Source organism: Vigna umbellata, chromosome 7, assembly GCF_029865625.1.
Source record: "Vigna umbellata cultivar VRB3 chromosome 7, Vumbellata_1.0, whole genome shotgun sequence".
Taxonomy (NCBI): Eukaryota; Viridiplantae; Streptophyta; class Magnoliopsida; order Fabales; family Fabaceae; genus Vigna; species Vigna umbellata.
In genome coordinates, this window is record NC_142171.1 from 47,419,243 (window position 1) to 47,443,756 (window position 24,514).

The following is a 24,514-nucleotide window of genomic DNA, read 5'->3' on the forward strand; positions in this document are numbered from 1 at the left end:
TAGATTAAATATTTTTTGAACACATCATAAAATTGTTAAATACAATTTATTGAATATGAATATTGTAAATTAGTTTAAAGTACCAACATAAAAATGCTTTTCATGTCTAATAATAAATTATTTAATTCCAAATAAATAGAAAAAACACGTAAGAAGTAGTAAAGTAAAGATTTATCCATGAATGTTCCTAAATACTTTATTGAATATAAAAATTTTAATATTTTTTCAGACCATAAAAAATCCCACAAATTAATAATAGTTGTCTCCATTTCTTATGCAACACCCACTCCTTCCTATATTCTATTCATAACTCTCATCATTCATTCATCCACTTTCCTTAATCTTTCATTTTAGATCTCTTACCTTCTTCTTCTTCCTCTCTGTTAGCCTTTTGTTCCATCGTTATTTTGTATCTGTATCAGCCTCATCTTTGTTTTTTTTTCTTTCTTGTAAAAGGTTCCCATCTCAAGGTATGTACTGGGTTTTTGTTTGAATTGATCTTCATCTTTTGATGTCTCAAAGCTTTTGACTTTCTAGATTATAGTGCCTGCTAAGTTGATGCTGGATTGTGTTGCAGCTTTCCATTTCTCTTCTGATGTTCTAAGATAATAATTTTTTTTGTTGTCGTGTTCTGTTATGTATGTCATCGTTTAATAGTTTTCCATTTGATTTTTTTTAAGTTGTTATTGATCTGAGTGAAATGTTGTTGTGCTTTCATGTTTAATAAATATGATGTTCGTCTAGTTTGTTTGGCTTATCTGCTGACTGGATATTCAGTTTTGATTACTCTTTTGTCTTGCCAATTCGTTTGATACAATCAAATTCTAATGAATACCTTCAGATTTATTTGACAAGTCCATGGTTTCCTTGAAAGGGAACCAAGGGCATTTTTTCTCCATTGTACAGAAAAAAATGGGAAGAAGAACATATATGCCTAGGGGATCATATATATTTTCTTTACCAGTTTCCAAACTACTCAACTGATGTAGGAAAAATCCATTCATTATTATTGTTTTTTTCTGGGCAATTCATTGTAACATTGTATTACTTCTATCCTTTTTTTCTTCTTATTATAATTTAGTTATATAACAATTGCTGGGCATTTAATCATTTTCTCAAATATGATTCTTCATAAGATTGGCTGCCCTAAGTGCTTTATGTGATTATTTAAGTGAATATTAGCCACAGTTCAGGGATATTGTTGTTGGAGGTCAGACACCTACTGTTGAACTGTTTTTATTTATGATTGATAGTGAATATATCTTCCTTGAGTGATCCATGATTGGGGTTTCAACAAGTTTTAAGCTTCCTGTTGAGAGCTTAACATAACTGTTCTCCTTTATTCGAGCTTGGGTCTAGCTTATGAGACCATAGGTGGAGTGAAGATGGATCTGTGGCCACTGAAGAAAGGGCAAGATAAGGAATGATTGTATACGAAGAGATATTAGCATAACTTATTGAGGAAAAGAAGATAGAAATTCGGTATGCAAAGAAGTCCATTCGAGGCATTGGTGAGGAGAGATGACATGATTTCTAGCCCCATGAGCAGTAAAGAGAGATCAAAAAGGACATTGGACAAATTAAAAGGGATTTCATGGTGAACAACATACTTGGTAGTTTAGTTTTTAACTAAGCCCCCATGATATTTTTTATCCATGTATCCAGCCTCGATTAGTGGGACAAGGCTATTGCTATTGAAACTCAATTTACGATTTTGTTGAACTCTAAAACTTGTTATTTTTTGAAATTCAACATTTGTTTGCATGAAATGTTTGCATTCTTACGAGAGTATGTATACTGAATGTATGAAAGTGAAGATATATATGACCTTCATATTGCTCCTCAATATTTCACTAGGGCAGTGTTTAGCCTTTCCTTTTTTTAACTTGTTAAAATCAGAACTCTTTTAGTTGATGGTTTGGTCTTTACTTCACTAAACAAGCAAAATTTGTTGAGCTACTTTGAAACTGTGTTTGGCAAAGTTTCTGCTTCTAAGCAGAAGAAACACCAAAAACAAAAAAGAAGCTTGAGTTGTGTATGATTAATTGTACTTATCTTCACTACAAATCAATTTACTTGGTATTACTGAACTTGCAAACAACTGCTTTGGAACTTTAGATTTTAATCTTAAGAAGTATATGATTAATTTTATGAATTGCTTGTTTTCTAACTAATTTTTCCCTTTGTATTTGCAAAAAGATTTCACCTAGATATAATTGAAAGTCAATATTTATTTTATCATCTTCAAATATTTTATTTTGCCACATTTGCACTAAATGCTGAACAATTAACTTTTGTTTCTACCCAAAATTAGTTTATAAATGTTTGCAAATAAAACTTGAGATGAAATTTGTCCATTTTAATCTTTTTGTTTGAACACGTAGATACATTTGTTTATTGATTTTGTTCTTTTTCACTAAATTACTTGACAAGTAGGAGAGAGAAAATATTTACCAAATATCATCATATCAAAACTGACTTATAACTATGCTTCATTAGACCATCAACTCTCCTAACCTCCCAAGCCAAATAGCACAAAGTATTTCACTGATGTGGTTTTCGGTGCTGTTTATATTTGATGTTAACTTTTGTTCAAAGTTGATGATGAGTTTTTCCTTTACCCTTTTCTTCTAGATAATCATCGGTAGCTTCATTAATATTCTTTCAAGGATACATACTTGAGGTAGGCAAGCACATATCCGGCGATAATGTTTGGAGGCAACAATGGAAATCGCTTGCTTCCTGTTTTCTTGGATGAGACTCAATTTCGGCATCAAACTAATGCATCAAATCAGCTACAGTTGTTTGGAAACTGTAAGTTCTCTTTCCTTTTCTCATGTAACTAAACTTTTTCACTGAATCTTTTGAATGTGGTTGTTAAACAGGGTAGCTCCGTTTTAATGACCTTAATGTTTTTTATGAGTATATTTTTCTGGTTTAATAGTTTTACTCAATTGCTGCTTTCTTTCTTCTTGTACTTCAATAATTCAATCCTCTTGTTGCTGTTATTAATGGGCATGTTTATATCATATCCTTTCCTTTGTTTTACTGTGATAGATTGGGTTATGAACTTGTATTGATTTTTGCTTGTATGTACGTTTTGTGTGTTTCGATTGCTTGCATGTCACACCTAATTTTGTCTGACATAATCAATGCTGACAATTTGAATATCTACTTATCCTGCATTCTTTCTCTTACGTTTTGGTTTTGAAGCACAAATGGTAATGGTGTTGGCGTGAAACTTATTTTTCTGGGAACTAGGGGTACCTTTTCTTTACTTGTATCTTGTACTGTGTTTGACCAGCAAGCTACTGATTGAGTATACTTGTCATTGCTAGGACTGAAACTCCCTTTCTTTGTGTTGTAAATTTAGAAATTATTACATATTTGTTTCAATTTATCATTTAATGCAGTTCCTTAAACTACCATGTAAATTATCTGTATGTCCTTTCATATCATTTAATGCAGTTCCTTATCTTGTACTGTGTTTGACCAGCAAGCTACTGATTGAGTATACTTGTCATTGCTAGCACTGCAATTCTCTTTCTGTGTTGTTGATAGGAAACTACTGATGTATAGGAGAAGGAGAGATGTTATACAGCCTAACTGCCAAGGCAGTTAGGTAAGTTGGTATAAAAGGGGGTTGGGCTGTTAGGCGAGAGTTAGTTTTGAAGTATTATTAGTTGACAGGTACCCATAGGTCCTGTAGGGGGAGGTTAAGCTCTCTGAGAAACCCATTGTATCAGACATGCTGGATGGTTGTTAATACAAAGGAGATTATACAATTCTATGTTGTGAGTGTGTGCTTTTTGGTGTGTAAAATTGTTTTCCCTTAGGTTCTTGATTAGAGAACCTAACAATTGGTCCGACCTGCCGGATCAAGAAGGCGAAAGGATCAGCGATGAATAGCCAAACGGAGGGGAGATTGGACAATCTGGAGATTACGGTGGAGGGAATTAAAGATGAGGCGGCCGCGATCAGACGCGACTTACAGCAAATGATGAGGATGATAGGGGGAGTTCAGAATCAGCAGGAAGGTAGCTTTTCGTTTACAATTACCCGAGACAGCCGGATACACCCAATTTTTCACGTATCCCAATTGAAGAAAGCGGTGGGAGAGCAGAGGGTTGAAAAGGAACTTCCAGCTGAGTTGCAGGCAGAGGGACCCATGTTTTGGCCTGTCAAACTGCTGGACAGGAGGCAGAGACAAATGGGAGCAGAAGAAATACCTCAGGTTTTGGTTGAGTGGCAAGAAGGAGGACAAGAGGGAGCGACGTGGGAAGATGTGGCGACTATGCAGGAACAGTATCCTGAATTCAACCTTGGGGACAAGGTTGTTGGAGAGGAGGGGCGTAATGATAGGAAACTACTGGTGTATAGGAGAAGGAGAGATGTTATACAGCCTAACTGCCAAGGCAGTTAGGTAAGTTGGTATAAAAGGGGGTTGGGCTGTTAGGCGAGAGTTAGTTTTGAAGTATTATTAGTTGACAGGTACCCATAGGTCCTGTAGGGGGAGGTTAAGCTCTCTGAGAAACCCATTGTATCAGACATGCTGGATGGTTGTTAATACAAAGGAGATTATACAATTCTATGTTGTGAGTGTGTGCTTTTTGGTGTGTAAAATTGTTTTCCCTTAGGTTCTTGATTAGAGAACCTAACAGTTGTAAATTTAGAAATTATTACATGTTTGTTTCAATTTATCATTTAATGCAGTTCCTTAAACTACCGTGTAAATTATTTGTATGTCCTTTCATATCATTTAATACAGTTCCTTATCTTGTACTGTGTTTGACCTGCAAGCTACTGATTGAGTATACTTGTCATTGCTAGCACTGAAATTCCCTTTCTGTGTTGTAAATTTAGAAATTATTACATATTTGTTTCAATTTATCATTTAATGCAGTTCCTTAAACTACCATGTAAATTATTTGTATGTCCTTTCATATCTTTAGTATTTTGTCCATAGTTTTTACCTTATCACTGAATGATAGTCATGCAATATCTCTTGCAGTACAAGCTGGATGTAGTGTTGACCCAGTTAATTATTTCGGAAATGAGCATGTCAGCTCCATGATTCAGCCTAATAAACGCAGCAAGGAAATGGAAGATATGTCAAAACAAAGACTTCAGATTTCCTTAAATTACAATGTCAATCAAAAGGATGCTGATCGATTAGCAAGTATTCAAAATCCGAACCCTGTGTCAACAGGATTGAGGCTTTCATATGACGATGATGAACATAACTCATCTGTTACTTCTGCTAGTGGCAGCATGGCTGCCACACCGTCTATCATACTGTCTCTTGGTGATAATATCAGAACTGAGCTTGATAGGCAGCAAGAAGAGTTGGATCATTATATCAAACTTCAGGTAATACATGAAGATACCTATTTGCTTTTTCATTTTATGTGATGTTTGTGGGCAGTACAAATGATTTACGTTATAAATGTTTCTGTTGATCAGAAGGGTATGAAGGACTGGCCTGTGGCTTAATTCAATAGGAAAAGAGGGAAATAAGTACATTATTTCATCTTATGAGTAGATGCTTTTACGTTTTCCTTTATCAATTTGCTCCGAGTGTGTTGTTTTTTCTACAAGTACACCACTAAATCTTTTTGGGTAGAATTTGCAGCCATGTTTGTCCAGTCATTGTGTAGTTGATTAGGAGTTGCTCTTTTGAAGAACCATTACTTTTTGAACACTTCATCCGAAATGCTTAAATAGTTGAGTAAGGGTGATGAAGATATTGTAATGAAAATGTTTTGAATGATTGTTTTTTCTATTGCACAAAGATATATGAACTGGACGCTATACTTTAATGATGGAATTATCAGTTTTTTAATTCTTGGTTCGCAGTCTTCTGAAATGCTATTCCAATTACTTTTCCACAGAAGGAACAGTTGTCAAAGGGGGTGAGAGACATGAAGCAAAAACACATGACTGCTTTCATCTCCTCCATTGAGAAAGGTATTAGTGCAAAGCTAAAGGAAAAAGATGTGGAGATAGAAAACATGAACCGGAAAAACAGGGAGCTGGCAGAAAGAATAAAGCAGGTGGCTATTGAAGCACAGAGCTGGCATTACAGAGCAAAGTACAATGAGTCAGTTGTGAATGCATTAAGGAACAACCTACAGCAGGCAATTTCACAAGGTGCTGAACAAGGGAAGGAAGGGTTTGGAGATAGTGAAGTTGATGATGATGCCTCGTATATAGATCCTAATAACTTCCTAAACATACAGGGTGCGCCTATAAACTCTACTCACAAGAGGTACCAAGATGCAGAGAATCTGACTTGCAGAGCTTGCAAGGCAAAGGCAGTTTCTATGTTGTTGATGCCTTGTAGGCACCTGTGCTTGTGTAAGGATTGTGAGCAATTTATCAATGTTTGTCCCGTTTGCCAATTGATAAAAACTGCAAGTGTTGAGGTGTATCTGTCTTAACTTACAAAGTGTAAGTATTTAAACAAGAACGGGATATAAGTCACTGTTTTCTTTGTGTGATTTATCTACCTAAAGTTCTTAATGTTCAACTCCAAGTAATTTATCTCTATAATAAAAATTGACTATGCCTAAGGATTGTATGTTATCTTTCTCAGGGAACTTGACTTGATTAATGATTATTGATATGACATGCTTACATTACTATGGTTAATAACGGATAGTTTTGGGAATTTAATGATGCCTATAAAATTATGAAATGGAATTTGTATCTTAAGTACCTATTTCTATTCCATATACTCACAAAATAGGTTTAGCTTTGTTTCTAAGTTATTTGGATAAACTGTCTCCAACCTATTTGTGACTGTTGACCGTATTACCACCAACTTATATTGTTCTTCCGACGACTTCTTTGTGATTGAAACATCGATATAAATGAGTGTAAATTTTATTTTACAAATTAATTTTAAATAAAATTTTGTTAGATTTAAAGTTTATTTTTTAATATAAATCTTACAAAAATCTTTCTTGGGTCAAATTACAATTTTTTAGTAGAATAATATCCTTAAAAGGGAATTAGGAATATTATGAACACTGTTAGCATGTTAGTTATTAATCGCTACTTCTGTGCACATCAGTTCGCGCATATGAAACACTCGGTTTAAGCCTTTCCTTTCCTTTTTCTTTCTTAAAAATAATCTCAGTGACGACATAGTTGTAAGTAAAACCTGGTAAGACCTAAAGAACATAAGTATAACGAGCAAAGAGAACGACAAAATTGCATTTTTTTGGGGAGTATATTGGATTTTCCTCATACTGTGTACTTCATTTTCAGTTACACCTTAAAATTTTGATTTACGTACAATAGTGAGAAATAACAAAATCCCCCATTGCACTTTGTTGTTTCACTGAGGGTCATTTTTCTGCATTTCCATTACTGCCTCAAGAATCCTGTAGTATTCGTAAAAGAGTGAGGAGTGCTCTCCCTCTAGCCCATGTCTGCTAACTCTGTTACTGCCCGAAAAGTTGTTGCAGGGGCTCCCACCAATGATGAGGTCAAATCCACCAAACTTGGTTATCCACTGGCTCAGCTGATTTGAAGAGACATTCTGTACATCTTCGACCTCAATTAGGTTTCCCTTTTGATTGGTCTGCTCCCACCAACAGCGAATGATGTTTCTGTTCACTTCAGCTATTTCCACAGATACCACATTTTTAAGCATTATTCCAAGTCGATGCAGAGCAACCTCGGCACCTCCAATGCCAGAAAAGAGAGACAGCACATTAATGCCATTTGGAAAACGATCCTTCAACACTGAAAGATGGTAGGCAACTGTATCAACCTGAAATCAATTCCATTCACTTGCAGTTAGAGCTTTTCCAAAGAAACTAAGAGGGTCTTTGAAGAGCTTATGGAAAGCTTGTTTGAGCTTATTTATAACCCATTACTCTTGTAACTTCTTTTTAACTTATTTCAATTAGTCCCTTCGCATATTTTGTCAAAATATGCTCTTTTTAGCACATTCTAACACGTTTTTATGGCATATAATCAAGTCTCTAATCAAGCTATTACACCTACCAGAAAATATAAAATGCAGCCTAATTTGATCACAACCTTTTAAAATCATCATTTAACCGAGTTGTCCTATAACAGTAAGAAGTTTGATTTTTTTTTCTTTTTCATTTAGTTATAATATCATCACTATAAACTCTTCTAATGATACACAAACACTTAAAGTACACGCAGTTCAAAACTCAATAGCATGACAACCTGAAAGGCATTGCCAAGTGCCCGGTATCTCTCTGTCCGAGTGACTCCACCACCTCTGGTGTGATCCTTTGGGAATCCTAGCAACATTTCATATTCATCAGGTTCAAGAGGTGCCAATTTGTTTTTCCCAACCCACACCAAGTTCCACTTTTTAATCTGTAGAAGTACATTGTCTTGGACATTTTGTGGAGGTTCATCATCAAATTGTTCGAGGGTTTTCCTTATTCTATCTGTAACTGTGCCAGGAGCTATGCCAGTTAGAAGACAATTGAGCTTTGTTCTTTTGTCCCAGGAAGGCCACCACTTTTGAGTAGAAGGGAAGGCCTCTCGTATAGTTAGTGGTGGGATAGGAAGCAGAGGGAAGCGGTTTTGGATGGGAAGATTATGGATATATCCTCTTTTCCTCATTGCAGCACAGAAGTATTTGGAATCAACAAATTCTGGCTCAATCTCATAGAGAAAACGTGATATGTTATTCCAAACTCCTTTAGGAGCAATTGCCACGTTTTCAAAATAGAAGTATGGTTTACCTGCTACTTCACTTGGTAGCTCTCTTGAAATTACTTTACTGGCTTCATTGTGTACACCAAATCCTGTCATTGGGCCTGGGTGATGAACTATCATTCCCATATCAACTGCTGATGCTGCCTTCTCTTTTGGCCAGCTCATTCTGTATTTCCCTTTATTGTCCTGGAGTTTTACTTTCTTACATGTATGAAGATAATCCCTTCGCTGAATGGAAGAGCAGAAGATATAACATAATTTAATAAAAAAACCACTTGCTTTACTGATATTTTAATTACAAGCAGAAGTAATTTCATAGGATTATAAACCTCACCACCTCTGTTTGTGTATCAACAGATGCAACATGTTTATTTTTAGGCAGATCTTGAAGCGAGTCAATTTCATCTTCTAACTGAGAAGCACTGATGAAATCTGCCAGATCACCGATCTCAGCTTTAGGACCTGACAAATGTTGCTCAGAAATAAAATATTTAAGAACCATTTAATGCTGCTGATACTGGAGAGACGAAAGAAAAACAAAAAAGAAACTTAAAAAGTGTTGATGACATATATAAGAGTAACAATTACACAATAAACACACCACATTTGTCTATAGCTGTGCAAGCTTCCTCAAAAGTGAATCCCATATCGACAAGTATGGACAATATCTCATCGTTCTCTTCTGTTGAGGGTTTTTCCTGCGAAAATGGAAACAGTTAAATGGAATCTATATACACAATGTGAGTAAAATGCTTCCTAGAAGTCGGATAACTAAAACGTATGCATGAATAAGTATTCAATATATAATGATATTAAGGGGTTTGAACAGAGTAAAAACTCTGCCTTAAAAGTAGAAGTAATGAGAATGATAAAAACTTTGCTGTAAAAAGCACTTCAGAGTAAACTTGTAAGTTAATGAGAATCAAAAACCATTAATTCTCCAATCTTTCCCAAGTCTAGTACTATTTCACTAACTCACTCGCCTGAAAGCATCTTTTCTTTGATCATTTTACTTTCTAATACGCTTCTTATGGTAGTGTCATAAAACAATTTGATGGTCCGCAGATTATTACTATACTCACAGCAGTAACTGCAAGAAGAGTTTCCATAATTTCTTCCTCGTTATCTCCTCCTGCCATGGACAAAACAAAAGCTTATCATTAAAGAACATTAGTACTGTACTAGTGGTTGTAAAGTAGAATATTTAGTGAATACATTAAACAAGAAAAACAACCATTTTCATTAATAGCATCGATTACTGTCCCTCTCGAAAATCCCATGCCCATAAAATGATGAATCATCTTGGCATGTCTAGCACTCGAGTCACTTGCAGAACTCTCCTAAACAGAACACAGAATACTTCAACGTTAGAAAAAGGAATACAAGATTCAAACTTTCTCAAACATAAACAACAATGCATTTCTTTTGTTTGATTCAGAAGAAAACAGAAATAAAAAGGACAGAAAAAGATGAGTTTTTTTTTTTTAAAAAAAAAACTTTTTGCCTCTCTGTTTCCTCCCAGATAATTGAGTAATGATTAATGGGAAACTTTTATACTCCAAACATTTCATTAGCACTTATGTTTCTTTCCATCACTACTTCTATCATATCAAAAAAATTTCCTTTTTCTCTCAGTAAGTGTCAAATCATTCTTACTGCCCATGGGACATTCTTTTCAAACAAAGGGTAGCCCCTATTAAAAAAACAAAAGGGTTATACACATGCCGTGTGGAGTTAACCATCATACATAAGATTAAACCAGAAAAGCCCTTTTGCCCTTCTGTATCATTTACAAGCATATGTTTAGAACTTTAGTGTGATGAAAGCCATTTTGAGGTAATTGGATGCAGGATTTACCGCCACACTTTGTTCATGGCTCTCTTCACTTGGTTCACTATAATTGATCGAATCAGAGGAAGGTACTCCAAACACCTCAATCTCGTCATCAGTGTTCCAATCAATATGGTGATTGGAAGAGCTACTGCCTTCTGAGTCCTAAAAAAATTGTTCAACCAAAAACAAAAAACCATAACAAAGGAACGAGTGTTAAAAGATTAGTCAATATTCTAACTACCAAACTTGTCATTAATACCCAACCAGCAAGCGTTCAAAAATCCAAGGTTAGTGGCAGAAAAACAACTATATCATCGGAAGTTAAGAAAAGCTTGCATGGGTATGATATAGAATGAGTAGTGAATGGTCAACTTCAGGTGGGTACATGAAAATACCATGTCTTGAGAACCAAGTAACGAGTGAGAACTCTACACCAACAAGTTTTGTATAACACTGTCACAATATCAGAGAGAGAAAGTGAGAAGAAGTAAATAAAACTCCATGTTCGTGTTTCTTCAAATCAGTAGTAAAAGAGTAAAACTTTGAGCCAGACAAAACAATAAGGCTACGAAAACCACACTGTTCCATTGGTATAAAACTAAAGAACCAAAGTAAAAGAAGAAAGATTCGTTAGAAAGGATAATGTCAAGGAAACTGCACTGTTCCATTGGCTTTGTTAAAACTGAAGGGACTGAAGAAAACGAAGAAGAACGAACTAAAGAAAGAAATGTTGCTAACCATGTAACCGTGGAACTGAAGGGAGCGTGAGAATGACAAAGTCAAATGAGAAACATGTTTTGGATTTGTTTGTTTTGAGTTGAAACAGAAGAAACTGAATTGGGTTGCTTTTAAGGAACAGAGAAAGTGAAGCGAAGAGTCACTCCAAAAATTCCTCATTTTTTTCACAAGATTTTACACATTCTTTCTTGCACACTCTGTTACATTCATTAACACAGCGCTTACGATTACATCTCATGTTTTCTCAAGTTTATTAAAAAAAATGATAATTTTGAGAAACATCAATTTTTTACATTTATTTTACATCATCTTTTCTGATTTTTTTACTCTCTTTTTCAAAAGAAAAATATTAAAATTTACTTTTTTCATAATATTTTATCTTTATATTTTATATCAAATAAATATAAAAATATATTATCATATCAATATTCTTTTTAATAAAAATAATAATTAGATAACACACTTTTTATATTTGTTTGACGTTAAATACAAAGATAAAATAATAAAAAAAAATTGTATAATTTTAAATTTAGAAAAAGGAATTAAAAATAAAAAGAAGAATGTTAAATAAACGTAGAAATTTGATGTGTGTCAAATTATTATTCCTTTGTTAAAAAGCAAAACTATGTGGGAATGTGCAATATAATACTAGATTTGATTATGTATAATTTCATCTAAGATATTAGGTTAGCATTTAATATAATCTTTTATTACGCAGTTACGAGAAAAAACTTTAAATTTGACTGAAAATCGACACTAATTGTTATACAAGTGATATTGCGTCTACATTTTTACCCTCTTATATGAATTTTTAGTAAATTTTGTTGAATAAAAAAAAATGTATTTGAAAAAATATAGTTCTAGCATTTTTAATATTTTAAAATATTGTTAAAAAATATGAATTCAGCACTAATACATTCTTCTATTATTAGTTAACGTTTATTAAAAAAAAAATTATGACTCAATGTTCGTTACAGTAACATTACATGATTTTATGATTTTAAGATAAATATAAAGTGAAATATAACACCTTGATTTTTGAGATGTAACTAATTATTAAAAATTGAAAAATTCAAAATTTATGGTAGTATGAAGACGTATTTAAATAAAATCTTATTTAATTAAATAAAATAATTTTAAATGAATCTCAAGTTATTCCACGTCCTCTCTTCAATCAATAACGCATCTAAAAAATATGTAACATTGTTTGCTCATGTATAACACATTATATAATTATAGCTGATAATTTCATTCACAAACATAAATATGTATAGGGTAAGCTAATGATGAAACAATCATAACAATATATATATATATATATATATATATATATATATATATATATATATATATATACTAATTATACAATTATAATCAAACACACAAGATAGATATCTTCTTATTATACCAATCATAATCAAATACACAACAAGATACATATCTTTTGATAATATCAACCATAATCAAACACCCCATAGTAGTAATAACAATAGGATTCCTACTCATTTAACATAAACAATTCAATCATACTAATTTACTCGATCATCGATCCCTGATCCTTGAACTTCGATCATCAATCATTGATCTCTAACCCTAGATGTCATCACTAACATCTCACACATATACACTTGGTCTATCTACTCATTAGCACCCATCCTAACTACTCACTATAATCATTATAGTAACACCACTATCAACATAACATAATCTGGAGCATCTCAAGTACCATGATCATCATCATAGATACACCACCATTATGACTATCACAGTCATGAACAATACCATGAGCATCATCATACCATAATACCATAGTGGAAAGAGTTCATCTCACACATATACTCTACCTCATCGACTGTAGTCGCTCCTACAACCCACCTGTAGCCTCTCTTACGGGACATATGTAGCCTTCTCTACCGATCATCTCCTTTTAATGCACACAAGGCAAAAGGAAGCACCTATCCGCATATAGAACCAAGATTTACGAGGTACTACAAGTAGACTTATCCTCCACTTTCATGCTCATCAGTCACATACTCAGGTACATCCCAACACTCACTATTGGAATCCTACCTAGCATACCTTCCTCAATTATTCTTCCTTGGAGCGTCTTCCATCACTCACTCGTGCTTCACTCTCAACCACAAGTCAAAATGACCTTAAACATAACCATTAACCTCAATCTCTTATTATCATCATGCTCCACAGCTCCTCAACCTTGATTCACGTCCATTATTCCTCAAATTCGCCATTTTTCATCAAAATGCACTGTGATAATCGATTATCTTGATAATATATTATCTTAGTGAGATTTACCCAGAAACATTACGCAGGAAGAGATAATAGATTATCATCCCAGATAATCGATTATTCTCGAAACCACACTAAAAACCAACGCGCAAATAATTGATTATAACTAATGATAATCGATTATTGTTGAATAGAAACACATCCTGTACATGATTTAAGCATTCAAACATGCATACATCAACCCTACATCACGTGGAAACATAGTTAACACATCATACATGCATTCAAGCATCACATACCCACGTAAACATACTCAAACACATACAATACATCACTTGAATCATCCAGATCCAATCATTGACGTATTATACCCCCAATAATAGGATGCAAAAAGAGTCTCCGATAAAAGCACAAAATAGGGTTTTCAATCAGCCAAACTAACTAAGCATAATGCTTACAAATGAGAAGCAAGCAGATGAAAATTTTCCAAAACAAAGTTGTTGATCCCAAGTTGTTTTCTTTCAAACCAGACCTCCGATTGACTATCCAAACGGTCAGAATGAATAACCATACGTTTGGAACCCACTGTTCAAATATTAGCCCGATCCAACGGTGAACGACTTTACAACAACGAAAACATAACAGTGCAGATTTATGAAATTCTTCAAAACAGAGCTGCTGATGCGAGACTATTTTCTCCCAAACTAGATCTACGATTGACGATCCGAACGGTCATAATGAAGAACCATACTTCTAGAACCCACTGTCCAAAAATCAACATGATCCAACAGTGAATGACTACACAACGAAAAAAACACCAGTGTAAGTTTTATGTTATGCAGGAATGACTTCTTCTCTTCCTTTCTCTCTCACTTGAATTTTTCCTCTCTTCAAATGACTCTAATGTGCCCTACTAATCTTACTCATCTCCACTAAAACAAAGTGAAACATAATGGTCCACATTATTTGACCTATTCGCCACGTAGGAAGGGAGCCCAATAACCCAACACTTACAACATATATTTGCATGAAACCCCCAAGCATCATAACTTTGTTCTCCTTTAGCATCAAACACTTTGTCAGGATAACCCAACAAAACTTATATAATACATTCATAGGGAAAAATCATCACCAATATTACATAAATGCTATATCTATGACCATTCATACACAAACTCTTACCCAAGAATAAGCACAAATAATCATAATCATATATACATGTATCAAAACAAGAATTATCAATCAAGAACATATATAACATATAACCATAAACAAACAATGGTAAGCTTCCCATACCTTGACTAGTTATAAGGCTTTATCTACAACCCTAAAACACCACCAATCTTTCTTTATACTAAGAATTTTTCGTCACTCTCTCTCTTCTCCCAAAACCCCAATTTCCCATATTCCTTTGTTTACTCTCTTTGATTTAGAGTTTCTTAGGTTTCTAAGTACAAAATCACCACTTAATAATTTCTAAACCAATTAAATAAAAATAAAAATCTCTTTTGTCCTTAGACAAAAATATAAAACAAAAATAACATAACAATGTTCTAACAAAATATACAGTAAAAAATATTAATTTTCAAACAAAAATCCAAAGTCTCAAAACTACTTTATTTTTAAAATTTTTATTTTTTTTCATATATTACAATAAGAGTATTTAGGATAATAGCATACTACAAGAAATAACCATATTCTCTTATCAAAGCTTATTAAGAATTAAAATATATCGTAAGTAATATTCGTTACACAAAGAACTGGTCCAATTTTATAATTTTTTTTAAAAAATTAATCAATTTTATAAATTATATTAGAAAAATGTGCATTAAAAAGCATGATGGCTCGTTTAAAATTTATTTAATAATAATAATATAATAGATGGAAAATTCCTCTTGCTAAGAAGTTCTATTCTATTTTCGTAGTTTTTCAATTAATTAGATTTTCAACTTTTAAGGTAAAGAATAAAAATAGTGAAGATAGATGATGTTTCAATCACTCACTATAACGTCATCATGAACATAACAAGTTAAACTAAAGGTTTAATCTTTTTTGACGTCCCTATTTGTGTAGGAATGTCTCAGATAGGTTCTCGTTTTCTAAAGTGTATCAAAATGGTCCTTAATTTTGAAAATTGAGATCAATTGAGTCCTTCCCGTTAAGTTGGGTGGACAGCGTTAAAAAAATTGATGAGTGGGATGCTGAGATGACGAAATGGTACTGACGTGGCATTGACCTGGCTTAATGGTGAGTTGTTTAGATTTAAAAAAGTTAAATTTGTAAATCAAAATGCAACGTTTTGATTTTTAACATAAACAGCCAACGTTTTATTAGAAGGAGGAATCCCTAAATTGAAGAAATCCCCAAATTGGTTGACGAGAGCGAGGTTGGCGTTGGAGGTTGTTGAGGTTGTTGCAAGAAGGGAATTTTGGTTCGACGCAGGTGGGTGGGTTTAAGAACGTAGTTGTTCGAAGACGATGTCGAAGGAGCATTCTTGTTGTTCGTCGACATGCACTGTGTGGCGAAAGGAGAACCGTAATTTGTGTTCACCGATTTGCCACTGTGGACTCAGATGTGCGATGAGAACTGCTAAAACTGTGAAGAATCGTGGCAAACAATTTTGGGGATGCTCGAAGTATAAGGTATGATTTATTTGACGTTTGTATTATGTGGACGTGTTTTTGAGAATGGATTGTTGTTTATACAGAGTGGTGCTGAAGAGGGTGGTTGCAACTACTTCAAATGGTTCAATGATGTTGTGGAAGAGGAAAGGGGCAAATGCTTGAAGTGTGAAGGAAAGAAAGAAAGTTCGGTGCACAGTGAAGAAATGGATAGTAATAGGAAAATTTTAGTTAAGTTTGAGAAATCTTTGTTCGTTGTTCAGAACTGGATGAAGGTGTTGATATTTTTGGTTTTTCTTTTATGTGTAATAAATACAATTTGCGTATCAATGTTGATGAGAATGGGCTGATGGGTTGTAACCGTGTTGTACTTTTCTTCCATTTCAATGAAAGTCAGACTTCTTATTAGTGAAAACTTTACTTTTGTTATGAAATGTGATGAGTAAATAATGTTATTATGTTGAAGTTGTAATGTTTTTATGAGTCTAAAAAAATCTGCATATCTGAGGTGTTTTTATGAGTCTCCTATCATACACCTGCGTCATGCATATCTGAGGTGTTTTTATGAGTCTAAAAAATTTGCATTGCTTAGGGTCACTTTTTTACGAGCATCCTATTCTCGCTGGCCGACCGTGCACTGAGCGTTCTCTATGGACGAGCGTCGTCTTTTCGCTGAGGGAGCGCTCTCTAGTGCGTCCACACTGGACGAGCGTCCACATCTCTCTGAGCGAGCGTCCACTGTGCGTCCAGACTCAGCGAGCGTCCTCTTCTCGCTGGGCCAGCGTCATCTCGTGCGTCCACAAGGCGAGTGTCATGTTCTCGCTGGACGAGCGTCCTCTCGTGCGTCCACAGGGCGAGTGTCGTGTTCTAACTGGACGAGCGTCCTCTCGTACGTGCACAGGGCGAGTGTCCTGTTCTCGCTGGACGAGCGTCCTCTCGTGCGTCCACACTGGACGAGCGTTCGTTCGGTGGTAATACAATTATTTAGAAAGCAAGAAAAAAAAAGAGGATTTAACATAAAAATTAGCATTATCAGCTGTGTAATAGAAACATATTACCAAAGTACTGTGAAATACAAAAAGAGCACCAAGTTGCTGTCTAATACAAAGAGACATAAAAAAAAACATTAAATTTGTTCATTTATCCCCTTAAACTGCAGCTTCTTCTTGATTTGATGATGGGATGTTTGGTTGAGTTGATGGGTTACTTTGTTGTGTTTGTTAAGAGTTGAAATCAGTTGTTTGTTGTGCTTTGGTGCAAGAAGTCCTGTTGTGGTCGAGTTCCTTACAAATGCCACATCTTTTCTTTAAACCACCCTTCCTCATTCTTTTGTCATCCTTCACCAACTCCCATTGCTCCAACCTTCGCTTCTTCTTTGGTCTTCCAGGAAAAGTTCTTTTTGGTGGAGGGAGAACATCTTCATATGTGGTAATCTCCCACAGATTGTTACCATTTATTGGATAGACAATTGAAGAGTATGTTTCTTCATATGTTGACTTCCTAAAGCAACATGGAATGAATTCCTCTGCATCAAGATTTAGGAATTTCATAGCAGCTAAGGAGTGGCAACATGGTATGGCAGTGATTTCCCACTTCCTGCATGTACACAAATTTTCATCTAAATTGACTACAAATTTGTCACCAGCTTGGGACACATGGCGAACTTCAAAAATCTTGTTTGCTGACCAGCTATAAAATCAAAACAAGAAACACATTATAATCATAAACCACTAACACATTTTAAAAGAAATCATAAGTGAACAAACCTCATTCTTACCACGGTATCCAATATTTAGTTAACTGAGACTCCTTCTTTAGTCTAGTCTTGATTTTTGGACAAATGTTCCCAGAAAGTGATTGACTTTTTGTCCTGTTAGTTGCCCATCTCTTCATCAAGTAAAGCCGGATTTCCTCCATCATGGTTACGATTGGCTTAGACCTTGTATGCACCATTACACTATTGAAAGCCTCTGACAAGTTGTTAACCAAAGTATCACACTGAGGCTTGCTGCTAAATCTTGATCTTGACCAGTACCTAGAACATATATATGTTCATCAATGTTACTGTGAATATTTGCCAGATTTTTAACAATAGAAATTTAAATACAAACCTGGGAGGAATTTTTAAAAAGTATTTGAAAGCCTCATCGTTAAGCTGTTTAATATTTCTCATTTCTGCTTCCCATGCTTGTGGATGGGTTGTTGTAGCTGCCTTCCACATCAAACGCTTGAGTTGTTTTCCAGGGAATTTCTTTCTAAAATTAGCGTATAAGTGCCTAACACAGAAACGTTGATCAACTCCAGGCACCACTTCTTGTACAGCTTGTAGTAGTCCCTGTTGAATGAAATTATGACAGTGTTGTTAGAGATATGATTTCAACCTCAAAGATAATTAACATAATCGGGGAATAGGTCATGTGCATTACCTTTTGCTGGTCCGACATGAATGTAAATGATGAACTTACTTCCTCCCCACCGAGATCTTCAACCAGAAGTTGAAGGAACCATTTCCAAGTATCATTGTTCTCTACTTCCACCACGGCATACGCAAGCGGTAACATTTGATCATTTGCATCTCTACCAACAGCAGTTAACATTTCACCACCATATTTTCCTTTCAGAAAAGCACCATCCAACCCAATTATTGGCCTGCAGGACACAAAACTATCCTTGCAGGCCTTTAGACATGTATAAAACCTCATAAAACTGATTCCATCCACATTCTCTTCAACTTTGACTTTTACTGTGGATCCTGGATTACGAGCTAAAACCTCATTTGGCATAATCATAAATCCTTCTATATTGGTCTTTGAAAGACCCATCAACATGGTCTGAAGCAATGGCCTTTGCCCTATAAGCCATACATCTAGATACACCTACATTTTAGCCTCATTCTCTTCTTATCATTTTTAATATATTTAATATTTCTGCCATTTTCTATTGCATATGTTTTCATGCCATCCACAAAGTCTTCCTTCTTAGCAAAATAAGTTCCCACATCCCATTTATAATCTACCATTGTCTTAGGCATGCAGAAGGTTACAAACTTCCCATAACCCTCCTCTTCATCATCTTCTGCTTCACTTTCTGCTCCACTGTCTAATTCATCGGATTTCCATTCATCATCGGACAAACCTCTATGATGATCACTATTCATTCCATCATCCACATCACTATCATCAGATTGCACATCAACTTCGACATTACCAAACCAATCTGCCACTCTATCTCCTACATCCTCTTCTAAATCACACTCAACATTAACATCAACCAGACCTTCCATACAGTCGTAATTAACCTCCTCATTGCCATCATCATGACCACTACTGGTCCAGCTTCGAACATCACAACCATCCTCTTCAACCTCACCCACACCAACACGTGTTTCAATTTCTCCTTCAACAACATCATCATCCTGACCTCTCTCACCTTCATTGACAGCCACCTCAAATTGTCTTTCACTGTGTTGTTCACATTCACCCCCACCAACCTCTCTTTGAATTTCTCCTTCAACAACATCATCAGCCTCAACTCTTTCTTCTGAAACCACAATAGTTTCATTGATTCCATCACACTGCCCTCTCTCACCTTCATTAACAGCCACCTTAAATTGTCTTTCACTATGTTGTTCACATTCACCCCCACCAACCTCTGTTTCAATTTCTCGTTCAACAACATCATCAGCCTCAATTCTTTCTTCTAAAACAGGTTCAACAACCATACCCCCAACTTCCTCTTCACCTTCACCCATAACCATACCTACAGGTTCAACTTCTACTTCTTCTGTATTTTGGGGAATATATTCTAACATATTTATCACCTCAGGTTCAGAGACATTGTGAACAACAAATAGATGAACCTCACCATTAAGCCTGGCTAAGGTAATCATGTGCATGGCTCCTATGTCATCCAACAAGGGTTCCAACCTATTTTCCAAAACAGAACCACCACCAACGCAGTACAACAACTCCTTAAACCCATCATAACCTAGACCTTTTACTACACTGACTACAAGGAAATAGCTCTACATGTCTGGGTCAAAGGATAAACTTGTACTCTCCCCCGCATACTTAAGTTTTCCTTCATTTATGAACTTCCCACCATGGTGAAAAACAACTTCAAAATTTCCTTCCATTACGTACAACACAACAATTATATTTTAACCTATAAAGTAAGAAAAGACTTTAACAATGGGGGACCACATTGCAACCCACCACAAAAAAAAAGCATTAACAATATATACAAACCACAACCCACTGAAAAAGACAATCAAACAACGCTTTAATAACGAGGGACCACATTACAATCAAAAACGAAACAATATACAACATACAACAGTGTACGACAACCATAAAGGACAAAATCATCACAAAATTCAATCAAAAGCACATTTACTAACTTGAACACGTGGTTCACTTCGAACACTTTCGCCACTGCTTTCCACGTGCTTCACCGCCAACACCTTCTTGATTCTACCGAAATACCACCGGTAGATCACTCGCAAATCTAGAAACGATACCTATTGTCCGCCAAATTGGAACCACAAAAGACAACCCTCGACAAAACCCTCATCAATTTAGGGATTCCTCCTTCTCATAAAACGTTCGCTGTTTATGTTAAAAATCAAAACGTTGCGTTTTGATTTACAAATTTAACTTTTTTAAATCTAAAAAACTCACCATTAAGCCAGGTCAATGCCAAGTCAGTACCATTTCGTCATCTCAGCATCCCACTCATCAATTTTTTTAACGCCGTCCACCCAACTTAACGGGAAGGACTCAATTGATCTCAATTTTCAAAATTAAGGACCATTTTGATACACTTTAGAAAACGAGGACCTATCTGAGACATTCCTACACAAATAGGGACGTCAAAAAGGATTAAACCTAAACTAAAATACATTAACAAATTGGTCGGTGCTGGAATTGATTTCCTTAAACAAATTTTCGAATCTAAGCCTTCTAGATGAAAAATAAATAATTGAAAAACAAAACTTATTTAATAGGATAAAATTATAAGGGAGCATGAATAAAATGGTATAATAATTTCAACCGTAAAAGTAATATGATGTGATAAAAAAAGAAAAACATTAATAAAATGCTTAAAAAATAGAGTCAATACATCATTCATTATTCAGGTATTGGAAGAGTTCACTTATAAAATTACACCTAAGAGTATACGAAATAAATAAATATTAGTTAAGGTTTGCCAGATTAAATTGTTTAATTTCAAAACTATTTTTCGCATATATTTTTTCACATTTGTTCAATTAATTTTTTTTAAATTATAATTGCATGTGTAGTATGAGTGATCATGTCTAAATTCACGTATAAATTATTTTTATAAAATTAAATAAATTTTAATTTTTAAATTTTAACACAAAATTAGAATATGTTTCTATGTGAAATTCTACACTTTATTTTTTAAAATTTAAAAGTAAATAAATACAATATTTTTAGGTCAAATAACTTAAGAGTGTTTCTTCCTGCACCTCACCTAGTCTCATCTTGCACCTTCTTATATTTTTATTATTCCAACTGTGTCTAGAGAATATTTTGACTGCTTTTGTTTTTAATTGACCCATTCAACATTCAACACTTAAAAGCAACTACCCACCCCCTCTACCGCATTTCACTAAAACCATACACCCCTTTCTTCTCTTTCTTCCTTGATCTAGCGTGCAGTCCTCCTCCCATCCTCCCCTCGACTTTAGTTTTGCCTTTCCTCCTCCATCACTTTACTTGTTGTCACGCACAGAACTCTCGTCAGTGGCTGTCGTGGTAGTATCGTGGTGAGTGCCTTGCGGTTGTTGTTCTTCTTAACTTGGGTGTCCAGGTTAGTTGCTCTCTCCTGTTCTTTCATTAAGCTTGTATGAAATTTTTGTGTAGTTTGTATGTGTTGGGATTTGCGGGCTTGATGGGTTACATTTCTGAGCTGATGGGACGAAGGTGGATGCCTTAACCGCACTAGTTGAGAGCACGCAGGAATTAGATGAGAGGTTGCACGGTTCTCTGCACTTGGAAGTGCGACTGCAATTTAAAATGCGATCTAATCGCAGTTGGAAGTACGGTTCATACCGCGCTGCAGCTCGATGTGCGGTCAAGCTTTTCCTTTCTAGGTTTATTGTATTTAATTGTTTTGAATTTGTTTTGCTTTTTATAATTTTTATTAGTTTATTTAAATATTAAATATTTTGCAGTTAATATTTTGTAATTTGTATTTTATTTTTGTATTTCATATTTATTTAAATTTTATTTTTATTATAATTATTTTTTCTTAATTTTGAAATATGAATTATTATTTAATTTTGTTGTATATTTTTTTTATTTTTTTATTAATTTAAATTTAATTTGTTGTGTTTTTGTGGTTTTTTTAAACTTTTTTTATTGAACGGTTAACATTTTTTTAATTTTTAATTTTTAATTTTTATTATATTTGATATTTATTTAAATATTATTTATAATGTAACTTTGAAATTTATATTTGTTTGGTATTATGTAATGTTTTTGAAATTATCTATTTATTTAAATGATATTTATTATGCGTAAATTTATTTTTTCACTTATTATTTTGTTTATTAATTTATTTTTTAATTTTTAATGTTGTTGTTATAATTTGTAGTTATTTATAAGTATTATTTATTAACTAAATATTATTAATATTTAATTTTTTACTAATTATTATTTGTTTCTATATTTATTATTATGTAATTATATGTTTTTCTTTTTGTATTGGTTTGTTATATAAACCATATATATAATATAATTCATTTTGCATATAATTTGTTAATAGAAATGGTTAGAACTAGAGGGGCATCATCTTCTCGTGGTGAGTCTTGATCTTCAGTACATGATGAAAGGAGACGACCTACGACATCTACTCTTAGAAGACGTGTAGAAAAATATCGTGTCGATGCCATTCATGAGCATGAGCATGAGGAGCAGGACGAGTTTATACAACAGGGATAAGATGAGGATGATTATGTTGAGCAGGAGGATGTTCAACAGCAAGATGACTCTAGTGAGGAAGAACATGAAGATGAAGATGATGGATTCCAAGGAGGTCCACATGACACCTCCTTACTTACCCATTATACCCAACACGTTGCATTTGCCATATGGCAAGGTCGGGTTAGTCATCAACCTAAATGTTAATTGTTCATTAATTGTTAATTTATTTTTGTTATATAATTTTTTGTTTTTATGTAGGATCGAAGGGAGATCAAGGTGATCTCCAATGGGAAAAACATGAAACATTTTGGAATGTATCATGAGGCTATTGAGCCTTATATCTCCATGTCGGGGTTAGGTTCCTTAGTGAACCTATCATACGAGTATGACGATCATGGATTGATTGTTGCCCTTTCGGACATGTGACACTTGGAGACAAATACTTTCCACCTCCTGGTAGGTGAGATGAGCGTCACATTAAATGACATTCTAAATTTGCTCCACCTACCCATCATGGGTCAATTTTGTAAGGTCGAGGAGTTACAGTATGATGAAGCTCGATCTCATATTATGGAGCTGCCTGGCGTGAACCGCGCCAAAGCTTCACCTGAGATGAAATAGTCACGCGGTCCAAAAGTTAGGCTAAGCTGGCTTTGGGAGGTCTACTAGGAGTGCATTGAGCAGGAGCTTTGGGAGTGCGATGCTCAGGCCTACTTGTTGCATATGCTTAGATGCATAATTTTTACGAATAAGAGTAACACTCTGATTCGAGTCTCGTACCTCCTTTTCTTCCGAGACTTCAATGCCTTTGGGAGATATGCTTGGGGAGCAGCAGTACTGTGACATACTTATGAGCAGCTAGGAGATGCTAGCTTCACTAACATCTTTCATTTCGCTTTAACATTTTTCATAATATGGAATGTACAAAACATCTAATACGTCTCAGGAAAGACATTGCTAATGGCATTTATCAAAGCAAGGTCTCTATCAGTGACAACAATGCGTGGATCGTCCTCTGATGTCAATAATGATCCTTTGAACCTTTCCAATGCCCAAGTGCAATTATTTTGGCGTTCACTTGAAAGCAATGCAAAGGCGGTTGTGAATGTCAAACCAGTTGATGTGACTCCAACAATCTCAAGCAACGAAAGACGATATTTGTTCGTCTTGTACGTCGTATCCATTAAGGAGACAATATTAAATGAATTCACCAAGTGCACTGAATTAGGATGTGTCCAAAACAGGTCACTTACCACGTCAGAATCGTCCAAACATCTACTTCTCTGGATGTATTTGTCTCTATCTAACAACATCATCAATTGCTACATTTCAGTTCTCGACCCTCTCGAATATCGTTTGTAAGTGTACCTCGCATTATATATTTGCTTTATCGTGGTCAGGTCATCTTCATTA

At 34.7% G+C, this 24,514-nt stretch overlaps 2 protein-coding genes and 2 pseudogenes across 6 annotated transcripts; 2 read left to right on the forward strand and 2 right to left on the reverse strand.

Annotated features, from left to right (window-relative positions):
* Nucleotides 1-275: 275 nt before the first annotated feature.
* Nucleotides 276-6,587, forward strand: LOC124846246 (E3 ubiquitin-protein ligase BOI-like). 5 transcript variants are annotated; one of them, XM_088094671.1, is made up of 5 exons: nt 276-470; nt 1,360-1,657; nt 2,635-2,814; nt 5,012-5,370; nt 5,892-6,587. In XM_088094671.1, the coding sequence occupies exons 3-5, from the start codon at nt 2,709-2,711 to the stop codon at nt 6,438-6,440; spliced, it is 1,014 nt and encodes a 337-aa protein (XP_087950797.1). In that variant the 5' UTR covers nt 276-470; nt 1,360-1,657; nt 2,635-2,708; the 3' UTR covers nt 6,441-6,587. The 5 variants fall into 5 exon arrangements, with proteins under 5 accessions (XP_087950797.1, XP_087950796.1, XP_087950798.1 ...); XM_088094670.1 differs by having other exon boundaries at nt 1,360-1,613; XM_088094668.1 differs by having other exon boundaries at nt 277-470; nt 1,360-1,597.
* A 658-nt stretch (nt 6,588-7,245) lies between these two features.
* On the reverse strand, nt 7,246-13,093 carry LOC124846256 (DNA (cytosine-5)-methyltransferase DRM2-like). The gene is made up of 8 exons (XM_088095394.1): nt 13,010-13,093; nt 10,570-10,707; nt 9,947-10,052; nt 9,795-9,844; nt 9,314-9,410; nt 9,050-9,174; nt 8,209-8,940; nt 7,246-7,780 (listed from the first exon to the last, which is right to left on the reverse strand). Exons 1-8 carry the CDS (start codon nt 13,091-13,093, stop codon nt 7,343-7,345), a joined length of 1,770 nt encoding a protein of 589 aa, XP_087951520.1. The 3' UTR covers nt 7,246-7,342.
* A 4,206-nt stretch (nt 13,094-17,299) lies between these two features.
* On the reverse strand, nt 17,300-18,372 carry LOC148196455 (uncharacterized; annotated as a pseudogene).
* Nucleotides 18,373-23,120: 4,748 nt separating this feature from the next.
* Nucleotides 23,121-23,770, forward strand: LOC148196456 (uncharacterized; annotated as a pseudogene).
* Nucleotides 23,771-24,514: the final 744 nt, after the last annotated feature.

Coding starts and splice junctions, on each gene's coding strand:
- LOC124846256 (XM_088095394.1), bottom strand. CDS start 13,093: ATGGTATTATGGTATGATGATGCTCATGGTATTGTTCATGACTGTGAT. Junction 9,411..9,794: donor CTCTTCTTGCAGTTACTGCT/GTGAGTATAGTA, acceptor CCATTTTCGCAG/GAAAAACCCTCAACAGAAGA. Junction 7,781..8,208: donor CACTTGGCAATGCCTTTCAG/GTTGTCATGCTA, acceptor AATTGATTTCAG/GTTGATACAGTTGCCTACCA.
- LOC124846246 (XM_088094671.1), top strand. CDS start 2,709: ATGTTTGGAGGCAACAATGGAAATCGCTTGCTTCCTGTTTTCTTGGAT. Junction 2,815..5,011: donor GCTACAGTTGTTTGGAAACT/GTAAGTTCTCTT, acceptor TATCTCTTGCAG/TACAAGCTGGATGTAGTGTT. Junction 5,371..5,891: donor ATCATTATATCAAACTTCAG/GTAATACATGAA, acceptor ACTTTTCCACAG/AAGGAACAGTTGTCAAAGGG.